General features: G+C 42.8%; 1 protein-coding gene across 5 annotated transcripts in view; it reads right to left on the bottom strand.

Moving 5' to 3' along the window:
* LOC308665157 (small ribosomal subunit protein eS21) overlaps nt 1-21,461 on the bottom strand; it is a gene marked incomplete at its 3' end in the record, with an annotated part of 82,269 nt that overhangs the window by 54,682 nt on the left and 6,126 nt on the right. For all 5 annotated transcript variants that reach the window (XR_014025829.1, XM_081322834.1, XM_081322835.1 and 2 more), the window contains exon 2: nt 2,057-2,149. Coding sequence is in view for 4 of the 5 variants with exons in the window: in XM_081322834.1 (XP_081178960.1) it covers nt 2,057-2,149 (93 nt within the window). The remainder of the gene's footprint in view (nt 1-2,056; nt 2,150-21,461) is intronic.

Below are 21,461 nucleotides of genomic sequence, written 5' to 3'. Positions count from 1 at the left end.
ACGAATAGCTATTAAGTAAAAATGATTGCATGTAACGTATACTACATCATTTATAAAATTGGTCAGTCCTCTATGTACATATAATATTGATTCTATTTCCCTCTGGGCTATGACAAAGTCTTCCTATACCATTGTGGCAGCTTGCAGCTTGTAGTAAGTTAAAATTAAAATACAATTAAAACAATAACATAACAAGGTTCTGCTGTGTTCCCACTCAGGATTGCAGAACCCACACATGTCCCCAAACAGATTTTCATGACTGTTTTGTATTGAAATAATAGAGTATGGTCTGGTTCTTAACCGAGAAGCCTTGAGGGTGGAATTTTTGCGGATGACATTCGTTTGGGACTGGATACCCACAAATCGTCTCTGCCAGATCTCTCTAGGTGAACAGATTAAATTTAGAAGAGATGATCTCAAAGAAATCCAGGTCTGTAGGGCTTTAAATGTGATAGTCAGCCCTTGAACTGCATCTGAAAGCTAGCTGGGTAGTATTACATAGACCGGGGGTCCCAATTCCAACTTAGCGAGAACTTTTTTTTCCCCACGAGAAGTTGAAATTGATTGATTGAACCTTTTTTTTGTACACAGCGGTGGAGGCCTAAAGCGAAAAGGTTTTATAAAACCCAGCTGAAGACCTAGGACTGGGGCGACGGCGCGTGTGCACCCGTGCCATAGGTTTGCCACCATGGGTATAGGGTTTTCTGTTTAATCAGGGGGTTGGACTAGAAGACCTTTAAAGGTCCCTTCCAACTCTGTTATTCAACTTTAACTCCCCACTTGGAAGACACAAGCTCAAATTGTTGGAAGGTCATAGCACATCAGCATTTTGATTCCAAATCTGGGAATCCAGAACGAACTAGTTTTGAGTTCAAACGAGCCACCCACGGAGGGTTTGCTGGCCATGTGGCTTGTGCATGGAGTGAGCAAGCGCCTTCAACATTTAACAGGGCAAGCATGACATGCACACTGCATAAGGAGAAGATTCAAAGGAGTATTACATTGACCGGGGGTCCCTAACTCCCGGGCCGTGGCATGCCAGCAACCAGTCCACACAAACAAGCAAAGCCCGTCATGGTTCTGATAAGTTCAAACAATGCTGCAAACATTGACAGCCCCATCCGCGGGATGCAGGCAGCACACAAAACCTTGCCCCCTCTGGTCCGCTGGAAAAACCTCTCTCCATGTAACCGGTCCCTGGTGCCCAAAAGGTTGGGGAAATCTGACATAGACAATTAATTCCTTGGCTGGATGAGCTGAAGCTTCTGAACAGTCTTCAACGGCAGCCCCGGAACCTAACCTAGAGTCACATCCTGCCTACTTCTTCATTTTAAAAAGCTTACTTTATTTTTAAGAAGACGTCTGCTTACACTTCAAGTGAAATATGGGATTGGGGAGAGAGATCAGTCTTTGGTTAAGATTGAGCAGACATTGTTTCTTGTTCCAATTCTGTACAATCCGTGACCTTCGGTTTAATTTCAAATGTTTTCTACGAGAAAATGATGGAGCTTCTGGCGAGACAACTGGCTCCAAATTGAGAGCCAATTTGGCCTAATGGTTAAGGCACCAGGCTAGAAACAGGAGGCTGTGAGTTCTAATCCCACCTTAGGCATGAAAGCCTGGAGGTGTTTTTGAGTCAATCATCATTGGACTGTAAGTTCTAGTCCTGCCTTAGGCAAGAAAGCCAGATAGATGATTTTGGGTCATTTACCAGGAGACTGTGAGTTCTAGTCTCACCTAAGGCATGAAATCTGGCTGGGTGACTTTGGGCCATTCATACTCTCAGCCCATCCCACGTCACAAGATTGTTGCTGTGGAGAAAATAGGAGGAAGAAGGTGGGATATACATTCACCACCTTGAGTTATTTGTCTAAATAATAAAGGCAGAAAATCAAATCAAATCAAATTAAATTAATAAAAGCCATGGTCAGAGGAAGCCAGTAGGGTGCAGCTAAAGAGACCCAGAAGGAGTACCATCCCACTCTCTCAGCCATTTTGTTCCCCCCAATCATCTGTGAATCAAAATTTGCGCAGAAAGATGAAAGCTAAAGGTCACCTGCTGTTCCGCGTGTCGTATTGCCTCATGTTCTTGATGAAATGTACTTTCTTCAAGCCTTTGTGTCGCGGAGACCCAGATGTGTGCTTCGTTCTACATTTCGAGAAAAGAAAAAAAAAAAAGAACAAATGCGCAAATATCTGTGATAAATAAAACACCTCAGCGATAACAAAAGAACCGCAGGATGTCGTAGCTGGATCGAGCATGCATGCTTAGGTTGGGGTTTTTTATTTATTTATTTATTTATTTTTATTTTTGGCTTGAATGAGGGTGGTGGGAAGGAGGACTTGCAAAGCATGCAATGGAAGGTTAATGCTGCTTTTGACAAGTACCTGCGCGCACTGGCACATTCCACTATGTCTTCTAAAAAGTCTAGAGAGCAGCGCTGGGAGATAAAACGCCTTCTGCAAAAATGCACAACAGCACGAAGAGCGAATCGTATTAGTTCATGGCCTCCAAGGACGGCAAACGCTCAAGCTAAGAGCATCCCTATACAGGTAGTCCTCGACTTACAGCCACTCGTCTAGGGACCGTTCGAAGCTGCAACGGCCCTGGAAAAAGCGACTTTTTCACAATTAACGGCCACTGCAGCAGCCCTGTGGTCACGTGATCAAAATTCGGCCGCTGACTCATATTTGTCGTGATTGTGGCAGTGTCCTGGGGTCACGTGATCACCTTTTCGCAACCTTCCGGCAAGCCAAGTCAGTGGGGAGGCCGGATTCAACCTTGTTACTAACTTAACAAATGCAGTGATTCACTTAACAACTGGGGCAAGGTAGGCTGTAAAATGGGGCAAAACCCCCACTTGCTTAGTGACTGACGCTTGTTTGCCATCCGTCTCGCTTAGCAATGGAAATTTTGAGTTCAATTTTGGCCGTAAATCAAGGACTACCTGTAGGGTCATTTTCCCACAAGAAATCTAGAATTTAGGGCTTCTCACACCGTTATGGGCCTTTTTGTACCACAGCCTGTGGAGTCCCTTGCAACAAACTCTAAAAATCAGATGCAGCCACCCTGGCCCTTGCAAAGTACTACTACTATTACTACTACTACTACTACTAATAAGTAAGTTGGAAGGGACCTTAGAGGTCATCTAGTCCAACCCCCTGCTCAGGCAGGAAACCCTATACCATTTCAGGCAAATGGCTGTCCAGTCTCCTCTTAAAAACTGTTCCCGTGGGAGATATTTTGTGGAGCAGATTAATCAAAGAGCTCTCCTCTCGGGAACAAACAGTAAATCCAACATACACAACAACATACCTTATAAAAAACACTCAGTCATCTTTTGAGGAATTTTCCCACATTGCTCTTTAAATAGCGCAATAGCACCCACAGCATGAAAACTACTGACTGATAACAGTCTGTTAAGAACAAAGCTTATTATTCTATTTCCATCTATGAGCGGCTTTCAACTTTTTAGGAAATCTCTCTGTTTTTTCCCCCTCCTGGGATTTTATGCAAATATCAAGTTTGTATTTTTAATCACTAGCGTTTCTTTGCCCTAGCTTTTCATGTGGAAATAACAGTGTTTAAAGTCACGCTTCAGTGGTTAGTAGTACTTGCCAGAAGAGAAGAAAGGAAATTATTTATAGACTATTGATGATTTTTTTTAAAAAAGAAGTTGTTGCTAAGAGTCCAGGTGTAAGTCAAAGACTAAGGATTTCCGATCAGTTCATCAAAAATGGGTATTAGAAAGCAGTTGAAGTACAATTGTTCTAAAATGTAAATAAGATTAAAGAATCACTGACCTAACTGTTTTAAAATTGGTTTAAGAATATATCATCAGAGCACATCAGCAATAATCATCTCGGTTTCTGGTTAATAATGATGATTGCTTTTGTTTTGCTAATAGAATATGGCAATGGGGCAACAGACTGGATAAGTTAATTACAATTCATTAGATTACACAGCCTTACTGTATTTGTATACTTACTGAGCAAATGATTTTTTTTTTAAACCCAGTTTGGTCTAGTGCAGGGATAGGTAACCTTGGCTCTTTTATGACTCGTGGACTTCAGCTCCCAGAATTCCTGAGCCAGCATGGCTCAGCTTGGAAACCTCTCTCTTTCCCCTCAGCATGGCTGGCTCAGGAATTCTGGGAGTTGAAGTCCAGAGTCATAAAAGAGCCAAAATTGCCTATCCCTGGTCTAGTGGGTAAGGCACCAGGGTAGAAAGAAAGGGACCATGTGTTCAAGTTCCATCTTAGCCATGAAAGCCAGCTAGGTGACTTGGTCCAGTCAGTTTCTCTCAGCCCAACTCACCTCACAGGGTTGTTGTTGTGCAAAAAATAGGAAGAGATGTGTTTATATTTGCCACCTCTAAAAATAATAAAATGAGGAAATCAATCAATCTTCTACATGTGATAGATACCCATTCAAGGGATTTAATATGGAGCAAAATATAAAGAAAAATGATTTTGTAGTAGAATTTCTCAGATAAAATTATTATTCTATTCTGTCTCCTCAGGTAATGTCTAATGGGACTATCTCCTCGGCACCCAAGACGTGGGACATGTCAAGGATGTTCCTCTCTTCTCTAATATTTAATTTGGTACGTTTAATAAGACAAGTGGATGATACACAAGGAAGGTGGGGAGTAGAAACTGAATAACAGTTGCAGTTAAATACAGATGATGTTGGGAACAAGAAATACCAGGCAAACGTTTGAAATACTTGAAGCACAGTCATTTATTTCCTACAATAATAGATTATTTGGAGATAATTTATACTGATTATATCATGGTCTTTTAAAGATCTTAATCAAAGATCTTTTGCTTAAATATGTAGAAATGATACACCGTTATGTATTATTCCATTTGCTAACAAGATAACATGTTAGACACCTTTGGGCAGTATTGAATAAGAAATTAAAATTCAGTTCTCATGAAAAATTGATGCTTGATTCTAATTACTGTAGGCAATTTATATAAGAAAGATAGTACAGTATTATTTTTGCTATAATAGAAAAGTAGAAAATTGTTAGAATGTAAGGGAGATGGACTGCTTCAAGTCAAGGACTGCCTGTACTATCATTCCCTGTGTAGTAAACTTAAGAAATACCAGGTCCAAGAAGCAGGTTTGCTAATTGGTGCATGTGTGAAAACTCTCTCTCTCTCTCTCTCTCTCTCTCTCTCTCTCTCTCTCTCTCTCTCTCTCTCACACACACACACACACACACACACACACACACACACTGATATATTGTTGAAACAATAACAGGTTCCATCCATCTTTATAAAAATATTCTTTGGAAGGCAGAGGTAGAAAGAAAAAAGAACTGGCAAGAAGAGATATAGATTAATTAAATCCCAGGTAATGTTACCAATAAATCATGGTAAATGGTTGAACACTTCTGGCAACTGAAACATTAAAAAAAATATCTGGGATTATATGTCAAGGCATGGAAAACCATATCGTTAAAGGAAGATTTCACTCATCAAATTTAATGGCATATTGTGCATTCCATATAAATGTCAGCCTTCATGAAAAATAATTCTTCAGCAGCAAATGAATAATCTGCAGGAGCTAGCTGGCCAACAGCTCCTATAGTCAAAGAAGAGCTTCAGATATTTTTAAAAATAAGATTTATAACCTAAGCTGGGATTATTAAGAGAAATGGTAACAGATGAATGCTTTTCGTTAGCCATTCACTTTATTACGACCAGCAAAAAAGAGTGAAGGCAAAAATCCTATGAAGGATGTAGCTAAAGTGTTAAAGTTCACAGAGAAAATACCAGACTCAAGGCTAAACAGTCCTCCTTTTTTTATTGTGGTGGCTATAAGTCTCAGAAATAGAAAAGTTTTGCTGGCTCGCCTTTTTAGGAAAATTGTGATCATACATCGAGGGCTACTTGTATTTTGCCACTTAAAATATTTGTACATTTTACCAAATGGGATGTTCTTGCTGCCACTGTAATATTGCAGCGCACTGTGCCATTTCTGGAGAATTGGTGTGAAAGCTGCAATGAAACCCACAGGCAGGTCCAAGAAGCAGGGTTTTTGAATGCAGCACAGCTCCATTTTTCAACTTGGACAATTTTAAGATGGACTTCAACTCTCAAAATTCCCAGCCAGGGGAAGCTGAAGTCCACACATCTTAAAGTTAGAACATAGAATAACAGAGTTGGAAGGGACCTTGCATGTCTTCTAGTCCAATCCCTGCAGGAGACCCTATACCATTTCAGACAAATGGATGTCCAGTCTCTTCTTGAAAGCCTCCAGTGTTGGAGCACCCACAACTTCTGGAGGCAAGCCGTTCCACTGGTTGATTCTTCTCACCGTTAGGGAATTTCTCTTTAGTTCTAGGCTGCTTCTCTCCTCAACTAGTTTCCTCCCATTGCTTCTTGACTTGCCTTCTGGTGCTTTGGAAAATAGGCTGAACCCCCCCCCATCTTTGTGATAGCCCCTCAAATATTGGAACACTACTGTTTTTCAAATTGAGAAATACTGCAAGGTCCTCGATTACAATCTCATCAAGAGCACCAATTTTTGGCTATATTTCCTTGCATGCCCCTAAATACGTGCATGTAGCTAGCTCAGTGACGGCGAACATTTTAGAGACTAAGTGCCCAAACTGCAACCCAAAACCCACTTATGTATTGTCGGGTGCTGAGTGGGCGTGGCCCATTGAGTGGGTGTGGCCCATTGGGTGGGCATGGCCCATTGGGTGGGCATGGCTGTAGTGGTAACGGCAGACTGAGTGGGACTAAAAAGTTCAATCAATCAATTCCAACTTTGCGAGATCCCTTTTTTTTTTTGTCCACGAGAAGTTGAAATTGATTGACTGAACCTTTTTTTTTTTTTGCACACAGCAGCGGAGACCTAAGGTGAAAAGGTTTTATAAAACCCAGCTGAAGGCCTAGGACTGGGGCGACGGCACGGGTGCCCACAGAGTGGGGGTCTGTGTGCCACCTGTGGCACGCGTGCCATAGGTTCACCACCATGGAGCTAGCTGATTGCCCCCTAGATCAGAGGTCCCCAACCTTTTCGGTAGCAGGGACTGGTTCCGTGGAGAAAAGTTTTTCCACGGACCGGAGAGTGTGTGGGTTTGTGTGCTGCCTGCATCTCACGGATGGGGCTTTGCTGTTTGTGCAGACTGGTTGCTGGCATGCCGTGACTCCTGCTCTAATAGCTTCTGATTTAAAAGGCAAACTCTATTCCTTTGCTGATGGCTCGATCTGATGGCTAGTCAGAGAGACCTGGGGAAAAAAAATAGCTAGGACTTTGCTTTGGACAGCTTAGTCATTCAATCTTTCCAACATTTTACCCAGAGGACTAAAAAATGGTAGAAGCCGAAGCAGCCAAGGTCGTGGGAACCTTCTAGCTCAATTGCTGGAGGTCACAGGGACAACACAACCACAGAAAACTAGAGGAGGTTTTCACTTCAAAAGCTGGAACAAGCTGTACTTTCTCAAGGACACCGTCCCTGCACTGTCATTCTTCTGCAGCTTATTTTGGAGGCAATCACTTAAATCTCTCTGATAGGAGCAAAATCAGATGTCAACAGCTCACATTTGGTTTTGGTTTTGAGTCCTTGGAGCAATCTAGCTTCTGTTCTAATAAGTCTACCCTTCCTTCCCAAATCAGGGGTGTCCAGCCTTGACAACTTTAGAAGACCTGTGGACTTCAACTCCCAGAATTCTGGGAGTTGAAGACCACAAGGATTAAAGTTGCCAAGGTTGGACACCCCTGCCCGAAGCATTGCCTTTCAGATGCCTTGAGATTACAACTCCCAGAATCCACAAGGAACACGACTGGAAAATACTTCCAATATATATTGGTTCTTTTTATTCGGTTAATATTTTAACTTTCAGTGCCTAATGTTTTAATTTTTTAAGCTTTTAATTGAAAGAGAAGAAGACATAATTATGTTCTCTTGCATTTAAAAATTCAGTTCCACCAGTCACCAATAGCAGAGAACCCTTGACAGCATTTTTTAAACAAACAATAGCACTCTTTTCATGTTGTGAGAGGCCTGTATGAGTGTTTATCCTGATTTATGGTATCGTAAGCTGCCCAAAGTTGCTTGATAAGTGAGATAGGCAGCATCAGGGCTTTTTTTCTCATAGAACGCTCAGAACGGAGTTCCGGCACCTTTTTTGGATGGAACCTTGTAGAGTAGGCAAGGTGGGTTGAATGACATGTGTGAGTTCCGGCACCTTTTTCTTTTACAAAAAAAGCACTGGGCAGCATATACATATAATAAATAAACATGCACATGTGTGTGCACACACATACAAACACATAGGAGATACCAGGCAAGGAAAGACCGTGTTGGGCTAAAGAGCAGCAAACCCAAAGGAAAGGGTGTCAGCACACAACTTGTGGTCCACTCATTTGCTTCAGCAAAAATTGACTTATTTTTTATTTTTATTTTATTTTATTTTAATCCCAATTAAAACCCCCCCCTCTCTGAAGACTCAGGGCGGCTTACAATCTAAGCACAAATCAAATGTGCTTAGCAATAGCCTTCATTCTATGTATATGCCTGCTTATTAGGGCTTTCACACACACCCCAAGCGGCATTATTACAAAGTCAGCTTATTGCCCCCAACAATCTGGGTCCTCATTTTACCTACCTCGGAAGGATGGAAGGCTGAGTCAACCTTGAGCCTGGTGGGACTCGAACCTGCACTAATTGCAGGCAGCTGATGTTACTTAAGGAGGCATCAGCCCACTGCTCCACCAAGGCTCTTACTTATTGACTGATAGATACAGAGTGGGCCTGTATGCACGTTAGCAAACCACGAGGGGTACGCTCATATAGTAGGTATGCTCAAGCAAAGCACATTACATAGGTCTGATTTGTGCAACATGTAAAAAAATAGCCTGGCTGCCCCAAACACATTGAGCCACAACTTATACAATATATGCAGCAGCTGCAACAAAGGTAAAAGCTATCCAAACCAAAGCAACTACAAATAGCTCACGATTTATAACTGATCCTTTAGCAACCATTTAGCAAACCCCACATCCAAAAGTCCTTACAACCCAGTTTCAAAGTTCTGATAGCCACAACCCCCAGTGTCACATTAACTGCTTGGCAACTGGCTCACTTTTACAGCTGTTTTGCTGTAAAAATTGCCCACTGGATAAAGTGGATTCACTTAATCACAGCACTGTTCACTTAGTGACTATTGTGTTCACTTAATGACCCCTGCAAAATAAGGTAGTAAAATTGGGCACAATGATATGGCGACCCACTTAAAAACTGCAATAAATTATGTCCATAATTCTGGGCTCAATTAAGGTCGTAAATTGAGGACTACCTGCAATTGTTCTCCTGTATTCTGCCCTGATCACACCCCAGTTGTTGGATCCCTGTGCCCAATTCAGACACAGGCCCACATTTCAAAAAGGACAACAGCAAATCAAAGTTCAGAGGAGAACTATCAAGATGGCAAGGGATCTAGAAACCCAACCTCTTATGGGGAATCAATGAAGGATCTGGGTTTGTTTTGCCTACAGAAAAAAACAACTGAGGGGAAGGCATGACAATAACCTTCAAAAATATGAAGGAGTATCATTCAGAAAAGTGAGTAGAATAGTAGTTTAAAATCACAAGAAAGAAGCCTCAGGTTAGACATCCCCCAAATTTTCTTGGCTGGCATATAAACAAGCAGGTTTTTTTTAAACTGGACATTTGGATGGTTGGATGTTCACTATCAATGATATTTAATGGATCCTGCACTAAGCAGGTGGTTGGACGATGACCTCTAAGATCCCTACTGACTCTATGATTCTGTGATTCCGGTAGGCCAGGTAGGATGTACCTGAGAAAACGGCTTTAGAGAAGCATTTCTTGGCCCACACAGTTAAGTACTGTTCAGAGATTCCAGCAACCAGAAAGTCACTTGGTGGATCAATCAAGGGGATCTGCTAATTAGGGTGATCTGTTTTTCCTACTCTTACTGTAAAAAGCTTGGCCCAAGAAGGCAACATATGGCAAAGTTTACCATACACAGGTTCAGGTCTCACTGCAATACATCTTTGAAGAAAGACGCAAAACCAGTATTATTTTCCAAATGTAATATGAACTGGATGGGTCCTGTCAAACCTGCCCATCTCTAAAGACTTTTTAAAATCCATGCTTGTGAGCGGGTAAACATGCACAGCTGAAAACAGTCTGCAGCTCTCCTTTCTCCAAACTTCCTTGATAGCTGAGTCACTTAAACTGTGTCAGCACCTAATTAAACAGAAGTTATTTTTACTCTAGGATTTGCCTCGTAAGAAATCACTGGCAGATTTTCCCTTGTATTCTCCATCATCATAGGCTATACAGCCTAGAGGGGCTGAAGATGAACACATTTGGGCAACGATTCAAAGTCCTGCCAGCCTAGCCCAGTCCAGTCCTCTGAAATACATCCGAGGAAAGTTTAGTGGATTGTTCTTTAGGCCGTGGATTATGGGAGAACAAACTGAGAGCCAGTTTGGTCTAGTGCAGGGGTAGGCAACCTTGGCTCTTTTATGACTCGTGGACTTCAGCTCCCAGAATTCCTGAGCCAGCATGGCTCAGCTTGGAAACCTATCTTTCCCCTCAGCATGGCTGGCTCAGGAATTCTGGGAGTTGAAGTCCACGAGTCATAAAAGAGCCAAGGTTGCCTACCCCTGGTCTAGTGGTTAAGGCATCAGGCTAGAAATAGGGAGATTATGCGTTCTACTCCTGCTTTAGGCATGAAAGCCAGCCAGGTGACTTTGGGCCAATCACCAGGAGACTGGGAATTCTAGTCCCGCCTTAGGTATGAAAGTCAACTGGGTGACTTTGGGCCAATCACCAGGAGACTGGGAGTTCTAGTCCTGCCTTAGGCATGAAAGCAATTGGGTGACTTAAGGCCAGTCTCTCTCTCTCAGCCCAACTCACCTCACAGGGTTGTTGTTGTGGGGAAAATAGGAGGAAAGAGTATTAGACAATGTTCACCGCCTTGAGTTGTTTATAAAAATAACAAAAGTGGAATATAAATATATGAATAAATAAAATTAAGCACGCCTGAACAGGGTTGATTGTGCCAGCAAGATAGGAATTATATGTCTTTGGAACAGCGTCCCTTCATGTCAGCCTGAGGAAATTTCACCTCAGAAAACCAGATCTGTGGTGTGAAGTTTTATTATTTTTATTTATTTTAATCCCATTTATATCCCGCCCTTCTCCGAAGACTCAGGGCGGCTTACAATTTAAGCACAAACCAATGTGCTTAGCAATAGCCTTCATTCTATGTATATGCCTGCTTATTAGGGCTTTCGCCCCCCCCCAGCGGCATTATTACAAAGTCAGCTTAATTGCCCCCAACAATCTGGGTCCTCATTTTACCTACCTCGGAAGGATGGAAGGCTGAGTCAACCTTGAGCCTGGTGGGATGCGAACCTGCACTAATTGCAGGCAGATGGTGTTACTTAAGGAGGCATTAGCCCACTGCTCCACCAAGGCATGGTTAACATGGTTAACATGGCTTAGTATCCCTTCCTCCTCCCCAAACGTGCAGCTTGGACGCTGCAGGCACAAAGATCAAACGAAACAAACTTGGGCAAACTTCTGTGCCTTTCTCATATTTTGGATGTTTTCTAACCCATTTTTGTGAGCCTTCATCTGGACTGACTTTGTAAATCCTGCCCGTTTCCTTGGTGCAGAAATGAATTAAAACTGGCTACCCTGCAGGGTATACGGCCCTCACTTCTTCATACCTTTTGTTAGACTTACTTTTTGAGACAACAAAGAAAAGAATGAAAAGATGCACCACCTAAGGATACTCTTTTCAGTAAATTGGGGAGGGCATAGAGGAAAAACTAAAAATAATTTTTTAAAAAAACTTTCAAACCAAGGCGCAGTAGCAGTTCATAGGAACTCACAGAAAACCAAGCTCATGCATTTTATTTTCAAGTCCCTGTGCTTGAAATCAGGTTTTAAAAAAGAATTTAAGGATGAAAATTGTGTTGGTGGAGACACACACAGCCTTTGATCATCATGTACTGTATACCTGGCCGAACAAAGACTCTCAGATTTCATTCCACTTTTATTTAAATCTATCCCTCTTCCCCAAGTACATTGCCAGCATTCAAACTGCCCACAATGTGCAGCCTTATTAGATACTGTGCAAACAATTCAAAGACCAGTATGAGTATGCTAACTGCAGTGCTGAATTTGAACACCCTGGGGGTTCTTTCAAGGCAAGATGCAAATCTTATTTTTTATGTACTTTTGCCAATATCATCTTTTTACACCCAGAATATATTGGCAAGGTAATTCTGTGGTGGTAATTAGGACCCTACTGCAGCCTAGAACAGCCATTTAAAATATAGGCTGGTGGTGTTGGTGGAAACAGAAGACCTATGGGAACAATTAATCAGTGTAACGGCTTGTCTCCAGAAGCTGTGGGTGCTCCATCACTAGAGGTTTTTTAGAGGAGACTGGGGTTGGACTAGAAGACCTCCAAGGACCCTTCCCACTCTGTACTTCTGTATTCTGATACGTGTCTTAATAAAGTTGTGAATATACAGTATTCTTCATCTCGCATCCAAAGTAATTCATCTCTCTTTCTAAAATAGTTTTTGCCCAACAGGATCCTTTAGTTAAAGCCAGAGGAGATTGGAAACTACTCCTGAAGTCTCTACAGCACAGATGTCAAACTTGATCACATCACGTGACGTATCGTGGCGTATCATGAAGGTTTTTTTGCCTTTGAAGAGCTGGGGTGGGCGTGGCCTGAGCAGGACACATCTGGCCCATGGACCGCCAGTTTGACACCCCTGCTCTATAGTATCTAAAGGTAAAGGTAAAGGTTCCCCCGCACATGCGTGCTAGTCGTTTCCAACTCTAAGGGCTGGTGCTCATCTCCGTTTCAAAGCCGAAGAGCCAGCGCTTGTCCGAGGACGTCTCCGTGGTCATGTGGCCGGCATGACTAGACGCCAAAGGCGCACAGAACGCTGTTACCTTCCCACCGTAGTGGTCCCTATTTTTCTACTTGCATTTTTATGTGCTTTCGAACTGCTAGGTTGGCAGAAGTTGGGATGAGTAACAGGCGCTCACTCTGTTATGCGGCACTCGGGATTCGACCCGCCAAACTGCCGACCATCTGATTGACAAGCTCAGCGTCCTAACCCACTGAGCCACAATAGAGCTTAGTGTGCTGGGAAAATACCACCAACATTTATCCTTCCATTCATTTCTCTCAAACTGATGCACCAAGCTGGTGAAACCTGATCTAAAAAAGTTAAGAATAATAGGCATTGAACCTGGTATTAAGAAAAAAAAAACCCACAGAAAAATCTCCTAAACAATAAAGTAAGGAATAAAGTAAACTATGCCCCAGAGAAGTCTCCAGCCCCTGAAAGATCAGAGTGTTTGTAATGCTTAACATGGTAAAAAAGAGACATGATTAAACATGAGGGGTATGCATTAAATACCAATCAAGAATCCTTTGGCTGAGATGGGTGGCGAATGAATGAATGAATGGCTTTGGACATGCAAAACAGAACACCACTCTGTTGCTTGCAAAAAGCGTAATCTTTTTTGCAGATTTTTCTGTGAGCCAAGGTGAATGTGCTATAAGAGTCACATTGTGAGCTGGCTTATCAAAACAGCTGCATCTTTTTTTTTTCCAGTCAGGCTTCCACAATAGCCTGTAATACATTGGGGAGTTTAATGACTATCAGAGAGGTGCTGTCCCCACCCAAGGTCCAAACCACTATTTCCAAATCATATTCAAAGTGTGTACAACCTTATGTAAATATATAGGGAGTAATCAAATAAGACTATACTGAAGAGTGTCTAATGTTAATTACACTTAAATGAAACAGAGTGAAATATGGTTTAAGTCCTGCTGCACCCTGTTTTTCCTCCTGCTGTCACCTCCTTGTTCAGAACAACTCCAAGGCATGTTATATCACCACTCAAAAGAAAAATAAAAGTTTGCAAGCCAGCAATTGAGAAACTGGCAGAGGAACCAGCTTGGAAAGGGCATTTCATAACCAAAGAACCATTAGAGAAAAAACTATTTATCAAATCTGGCAGGGGTGTGGGGGAAAAACGGCTCCTTGGCATTGCAGAATTTAGGATCTACAATTTCATAAATGTGTGGTAGGTATATTTTAAATCAGTTTTTCTCAACCTCAGCAACTTGAAGATATGAGGACATCAACTCCCAGAATTCCCCGTGTTGGCTGGAAAATTCTGGCAGTTGATATCCACACATCTTCAAGTTGCTGAGGCTGAGAAGCACTGCTTTAAACTATCACTTCCTTGAAAGCATCCATCCTTTATTACCGCACAGAAAAACCTGAAAATATGGTGTAAAATTCAGGGCTCCAGGCTATTTCTAAAACCTCTTCCTAACAGAGAGTTGCATTTAAAGAATCACATTAAGCGTTCCAGATAAGCAGGGCTGATATTTTACATGCTGATCAGGAAACAAGACTCATGCCCTGGGTCTATAAAATCCCACCTACTCACATGAAGGTACAAAATGTGCTTCCCATGACTGTTGTATATTATTCAGAAATACCACCTAATCGTAAAGCACACAGGATAAGGCACAAAAAATGTGGGAGACAGAATTGACAATGTGCTATTTAGAAGAAACATGGGCCCCCAAATCACTAAGATTCCTTATGCTCCAAAGACTGCAGAAAAGCATTTTCTGCTGATATACTATTGTCTAAATTGCTGATGGTTGGGTCCATATGTCGTATTATATTTTGTGCCAAGATTCCAAGATGGAATATATTTGACGTCTGATTCCATTAGGCCCCCCAAGCAGAGCTGAACACAGCTTTCCCCTATCAAATATTAAAAATAAACCCAAGAGAAATAACATTCAAGAATATAAGCATGCTCAATATTTTCCAAATTAAGGAATCTTAAAAGTGCCAAAGCTGGAGGTTAAGCAACTACAGAACGTGGAAAACTCCTGCTCTGCGGCAACCCAAATATAATTTGTTCTACTGAGAAGATCCTGGGATTACTTGGTAGAAATCCAAAGGCTGCTTTATAACCTTTGGCATAAAAACCCGGCAGAGCGTATGTTTCGAAACATGTACATAAAATAGTTTATAGGCCTGTACAAACTGCTCATATGCAAAGCAGTCAAAGGTTATTCTCATTTCACAGAGTTCTCTCACAATATCGCAAGCCAGACTTGTTAAATATGTGTGAAGCAAATGTCTCTCTTTTAGCATTTACAAGAGATGCTAGTCCTAGCTACAATCTGCCTATTTGCTAATCCTTCTGTCCTCCAGGGAAAATGTAGGAGACAATAATTTTATAGGAAGATAAAAGTGCCTTATAACTCAAGGAACAGAAATATTATCTTTTTCGGCATGCTGTTATGATGGCTTGTTTCAATTTCTCAGAGCAAAGATAACAAGCCCTTTTAATATGCTGTTCTTTTGGGGGCTGATTTTCCCCCCAACACTTTAGGAAGCCTATCTCCAAATTATGACTTTATTGCACCTTTTTATAATTAGGTACTTCTATTAAAAATGTCAACCTGTCTTTTAGATTCTCAAAAGGCTGAAGTGCTAAGTTCCACATATTAAAGAAATCCATCTTCGCCTCTTATTTAATAAACAACTTGAACAAATTTCATAAGAGCCCTACCAGGGATTAATTCTTACTTCTGCAGAGATGAGACTTTAATGTGCTTTTTCTCATTTGATGTTGAAGGAAGATTTTTGCTGATGCTCTTCTCTCCCAAAGGGACTCATGTACAAATGATACTCTCTTTTAAGTTATTTTGCATCCTGCATCTTCACTGCCAAGAAAACTGTGGGGATTTATCCAGGAATCAACATGGACTTGAAAGCATACAACAATTTTTTTAAAAAAAATCACTGCAGACTATTATTTAGGTAAGGTAAAGGTTCCCCTGCACATGCGTGCTAGTCGTTTCCGACTCTAGGGGCCGGTGCTCATCTCCGTTTTAAAGCCAAAGAGCCAGCGCTTGTCCAAGGACGTCTCCGTGGTCATGTGGCCGGCATGACTAGACGCCAAAGGCGCACGGAATGCTGTTACCTTCCCACCGTTGTGGTCCCTATTTTTCTACTTGCATTTTTACGTTCTTTCGAACTGCTAGGTTGGCAGAAGCTGGGACGAGTAACAGGCGCTCACTCTGTTATGCGGCACTCGGGATTCGACCCGCCAAACTGCCGACCTTCTGATCGACAAGCTCAGCGTCCTGAGCCACTGTGTCCCTTAGACTATTAGTTAGGACAAGCTATATTATTTATTTCCCATTTTTATTATTTTTATAAATAACTCAAGGCGGTGAAAATGCCTAATAGTCCTTCCTCCTCCCATTTTCCCATAACCGCCACAAGGTGAGGTGAACTGAAAGAAAGTGACTGGCCCAAAGACACCTAGCCAGCTTTCATACCTAAGGCAGGACTAGAACTCACTATCTCCCAGTGATTGGTTCAAAAAAAAACCAAAAACCAAGTTGGCTTTCATATCTAAAGCAAGACTAGAATTCACCAACTCCCGGTGACTGGCCCAAAGTCAACCAGCTGGCTTTCATGCCTAAGGCAGGGCTAGAACTCACCATCTCCTGGTGATTGGACCAAAGTACCCAGCTGGTTTTCATGACTAGGGTGGGACTAGAACTCACACTCTCCCAGTTTCTAACCTGATGCCTTAACTACTAGATTAAATTGGCTCTAGGTTTTTTCCTCAAAGTTTTCACTCTTTTCCACCCCCTGCCCCCCAAACAGGTAGGACTTCCAAGTCACCAGGATGGAGAAGACTGACTGTACATCACATGTTTAGAGTCTACATTTAGCTGGCTTCACCTTGTCTCTAATAGGAAAGTTAAATCTCAATTTAACTGTAACCTCTCTTTGCTTGAAAGCACTGACTTCCAGTATCCTGCCATCAGCACCTCCTTAATGAGGTACTAATTAACCTGCACAAATCTTCTATTCACATCCCTGGAGCTCAGCACTCCATTGCTGATCGTGGAGAATAAGAAATAACTTGGCATTTGCTGCTTAGCTATTTACTGTGCACAACAAAAGCCGGAACAAATGGCCTGCAGTAACACACAAAGTGAAATGAACAGAGATTTGTGGTCATCCCTACGTCCCATAACTTTTTCCTGGAGGACTGACGATTGCTTAAATAAAGCTTTCCAGAGAAATCCATGCTACTAAGCCAATGCTACTTAACCAAAAATGGACCATTGAAGATAATGGCTAATGGTTCTTACTTAAGTACATATGACTCATTTTTTTCAGTTTTAAAGGTAAAAGTAAAGGTTCCCCCGCACATGCGTGCTAGTCGTTTCCGACTCTAGGGGCCGGTGCACATCTCCGTTTTAAAGCCAAAGAGCCAGCGCTTGTCCGAGGACGTCTCCGTGGTCATGTGGCCGGCATGACTAGACGCCAAAGGCGCACGGAACGCTGTTACCTTCCCACCGGAGTGGTCCCTATTTTTCTACTTGCATTTTTACGTGCTTTCGAACTGCTAGGTTGGCAGAAGCTGGGACGAGTAAGGGGCGCTCACTCTGCTACGCGGCACTCGGGATTCGACCCGCCAAACTGCTGACCTTCTGATCGACAAGCTCAGCGTCCTAACCCACTGAGCCACAATAGAGCTTAGTGTGCTGGGAAAATACCACCAACATTTATCCTTCCATTCATTTCTCCAGAACCGGAGAAGAAGAAGGTTGAGATGCTTATCTTATACCTCTACCACTTTCTCTTAATCATACAGCTGGGTATAATTTTCTACCAACAAGGACTGGGACGGTACTTGTAAGCTACATGTTGGCCACTGGCACAGATGAGATGGAAAGAGCCTCATATATCCTACTTGTTACAACTTGTCAGTATCACTATTTCAACAGTAGTCTCTTTTCTCCACTCAGCTGATCTATGATCTTGGGGGAGGGAAGAAAACCAGGTAGGGTTTCCTCAAGCTGCACAGAAGGTAGCCAACCATGAAAGCAAACCTGGATTCCTTCCAGAAAAAAGCACAACGTCAGCTATAGATCAATAAAGGCTGCAAATGGAGGCTGCCCATGGTGACAACAGGTAATCTGAGAGCCCTGGAGAGGAATAGGAAGAATGATCTGGCTGAAACAGGAATCTGGGTCTTCTCCATAGGCGTTTAAGATGAATGAACCTTTATTATTATCAAAGTACAACCATGTTATACATTGAGATTGGCTGAGCCTCCCTTCGTGCCCCCACCACCACCACAACTCACAATGACAACAAATCCACCAACTTGTTACACCCTGTGAGCTAACTGCACACAACACACCGGCCTCGCAAGTCAATCATACATAAAGTTATTTCCCGTTCAAGAGCCTGACAGCCCATGGATAAAAGCTGTTCTTCAGCCTGTTGGTACGGCTGGCTATGCTCCTGTATCTCCTACCTAATGGTAGGAGAGTAAAGAGGTGCCGACCAGGGTGTGAGTCGTCCCTGAGAATTTTCCTCACTCTTCCGAGGCAGCGAGCCCTGGCGAGGTCATCCAGTGGTGTCAGGGGACAGCCCGTGATGTTTTGTGCTGTGCTCACCACCCTCTGTAATATCTTCCTATCCGCGGCTGTCAGGCCAGCCTAGAAGACCACAATACAGTGCGAAAGGATGCTCTCTATAGTAGACCGGTAAAAGAAGGTCATCAGCCGTTGTTCTTCCACAAGACCCTGAGGAAGTGGAGTCTCTCTTGGGCCTTTCTGGCCACCTGGGTTGTACTGACTTTCCAGGTAAGATCTTCACAGAGTTAGACTCTGTGAAGGTGAAAATATCCAAAGGGAAAGATGGTCAAACGTTCTACAAGTCACTGTAAAATGACTTAAAGGCCACAAAAGTCAACTTGGTGACAGCCCTGAACATTACCGCATCAGCATAGTAATAATAGGTAGTCCTTAACTTACATTTAGTGACCATTCAAAGTTACAATGGCACTGAAAATAGTAACATGACTGTTTTGAACACTTACGACTGTTGCAGCATCCCCATGGGTTAAAGTGATCAGAATTCAGATGCTTGGCAACTGACTCGTATTTATGATGGCTGCAGTGTCCTGGAGTCACGTGATCCCCTTTTGCGATTCTCTGAGAAGCAAAAGTCAATGGGGAAGCCAAATCCACTTAACAGCAGTGTTACCAACAATTGCAGTGATTCCCTTAACAACAGTGGCAAGAAAGGTAGTAAAATGGGGCAAAATGCACTTAACAACTGTCTCACTTAGCAACGTAAATTTTGGGCTCCATTGTGGTCCTAACGTGAGGACTACCTATATATTGGAAACCTTGTCTGTAAATTGGGGTACTCAAGATGATGACTCAAAGAAGTAATAAAACAGAACTCAGAACTGTTCCCTGGTAGGTAAAGGTAAAGGTTCCCCCGCACATGCGTGCTAGTCGTTTCCGACTCTAGGGACCAGTGCTCATCTCCGTTTCAAAGCCGAAGAGCCAGCGCTTGTCCAAGGACGTCTCCGTGGTCATGTGGCCGGCATGACTAGACGCCAGAGGCGCACGGAACGCTGTTACCTTCCCACCGTAGTGGTCCCTATTTTTCTACTTGCATTTTTTTTACGTGCTTTCGAACTGCTAGGTTGGCAGAAGCTGGGACGAGTAATAGGCGCTTACTCTGCTACGCGGCACTCGGGATTCGACCTGCCTCCTTGTGTCAATACGCCCTCCACTACGACCCTTCCCGTGATTGCTGGAAAGAGCAGACACAACAATGCTGGCCCAAGGACAATTTACTCCAGAGGAAGTCCTGTCTGTTACTAGTCTACTCAGGAGAAGGCCAAAGAATGGAAGGATCCATTTGCTAAGATTGCCCTTTCTTGAGAATGAGCCTCCCTGATTCATTAACAATTCAGGTTTTATTAGCTATATCAAGGTCAAGGAACCAAGAGAGCTGAAAGGCTCAAGAAGAAAGAAGACCAAAGAAGTAGGAAGTATTTATTTCTGATGAGGTTCATTTCAGCCAGTTGTTCATTTGGCTCAGGATCTCTCGCAACACATAGAGCAGGAGTCTTCAAACTTGGCCCTTTTATGACTTGTGGACTTCAACTCCCAGAATTCTTGAGCCAGCATGGGGGAACTATGGCCCCCTCATGACTCGTGGACTTCAACTCCCAGAATTCCTCAGCCAGTATGGCTCAGCTTGGAAACCTCTCCCTTTCCCCTCAGCGTGCCTGGCTGAGGAATTCTGAGTGTTGAAGTCCACAAGTCATAAAAGGGCCAAGTTTGAAGACCCCTGACATAGAGAACAAGGTCCCATTGATGGCTCACCACCCTTAAAATGAAATCCATAAGCTGAGCTTGCTGTATAATTCCATGATCTCCATCTTGGATTTCTATAAGTAAGGGCTTCTTTTTCTTTACCTGACTTCTATGAAAACTGCTCTGATGACAAAAGCAAAACAGAGCTAGCCCTTCCCTCTTTAAAACCGAGCCCCATCTAGCAGGACCAAGAAGGGCCTTCTCTGTAGTGGCTCCCTCCCTGTGGAACATCATCCCTGCAGAGATAACATCGGTCCCCACTTTGACACTCTTTTGCAAACCCTGAAGATGTAGTTTTGCCACTGGGACTGGGGAACCTCAGAACGATACTGAGCCCATTGTGGCACCTTTGATTATTGTCGCCAAGAAGGTGGGAGAGTTATTGCTTTTTTATTGTTCTTGTATTGGGCTTTTATCCGTTTAAGACAACCGGAGTCACTGAGAGCGGGCTGGGTGGCCATATAAATTTTCTTAAATAAAATAAACTACCTAAGGGGGGGCGGTTGGGGGGGGGAAATCCTGCTTAGTTTGGCTGTTCAGTTTTTGATTCTTCTGTTTTCCTGCTCCTTGGATTGACAGGATAGCTAGTTTCTTCCGTACGGTGGAGAAAATAAGATACTTGCCCAGTTTAGCTTAAGGTAGAAAGCAAAGTCAACTCGACTTTGGCTGACAAGTTTGTGCAGGCTTTTTGGCAGCAATAGGGAAGTGATTTCCATCGCCTTCTTTGGGGATTTTTTTTGTAATTCCCAGTCTACCCTACAGCCCTGGTGATGTCCCACCCATCATGCAGGCTGTATTAAACTTAGCTTTCAGGGTTAGACAAAGTTACAGAAGATTTAGTCTAAAGAGGGTGCCCAAACAGTCACTCAACGGTCAAATCTGCCTTGTTTAGGACAGGAAAGTGGAATCCTTTATCCTTAGAAGAATAAGGCAGAAGAAAGGAGTTCCATTTTTCGACTATTCCAACTAGTTGGAATCAACTCTCTGCAAAGTTTTCTAAATTTTTGGGACAATTAAAATTTGAAGATTTGGGGAACATCCCTTTTCCAACAGGGAAGTGTTTCTCTGTATGCATCCAAGCGACTTCTTTTTAATTTTTTCTATTCCGCCTTTAGGGACACAGTGGTTCAGTGGGTTAGAACGCTGAGCTTGTCGATCAGAAGGTTGGCAGTTTGG

Source organism: Vipera berus (genome assembly GCF_964194415.1).
Source record: "Vipera berus genome assembly, chromosome: 3".
Lineage (NCBI taxonomy): Eukaryota > Metazoa > Chordata > Lepidosauria > Squamata > Viperidae > Vipera > Vipera berus.
The sequence above is the reverse complement of the archived record's forward strand: the minus strand, read 5'-3'. Positions and strand labels throughout refer to the sequence as shown.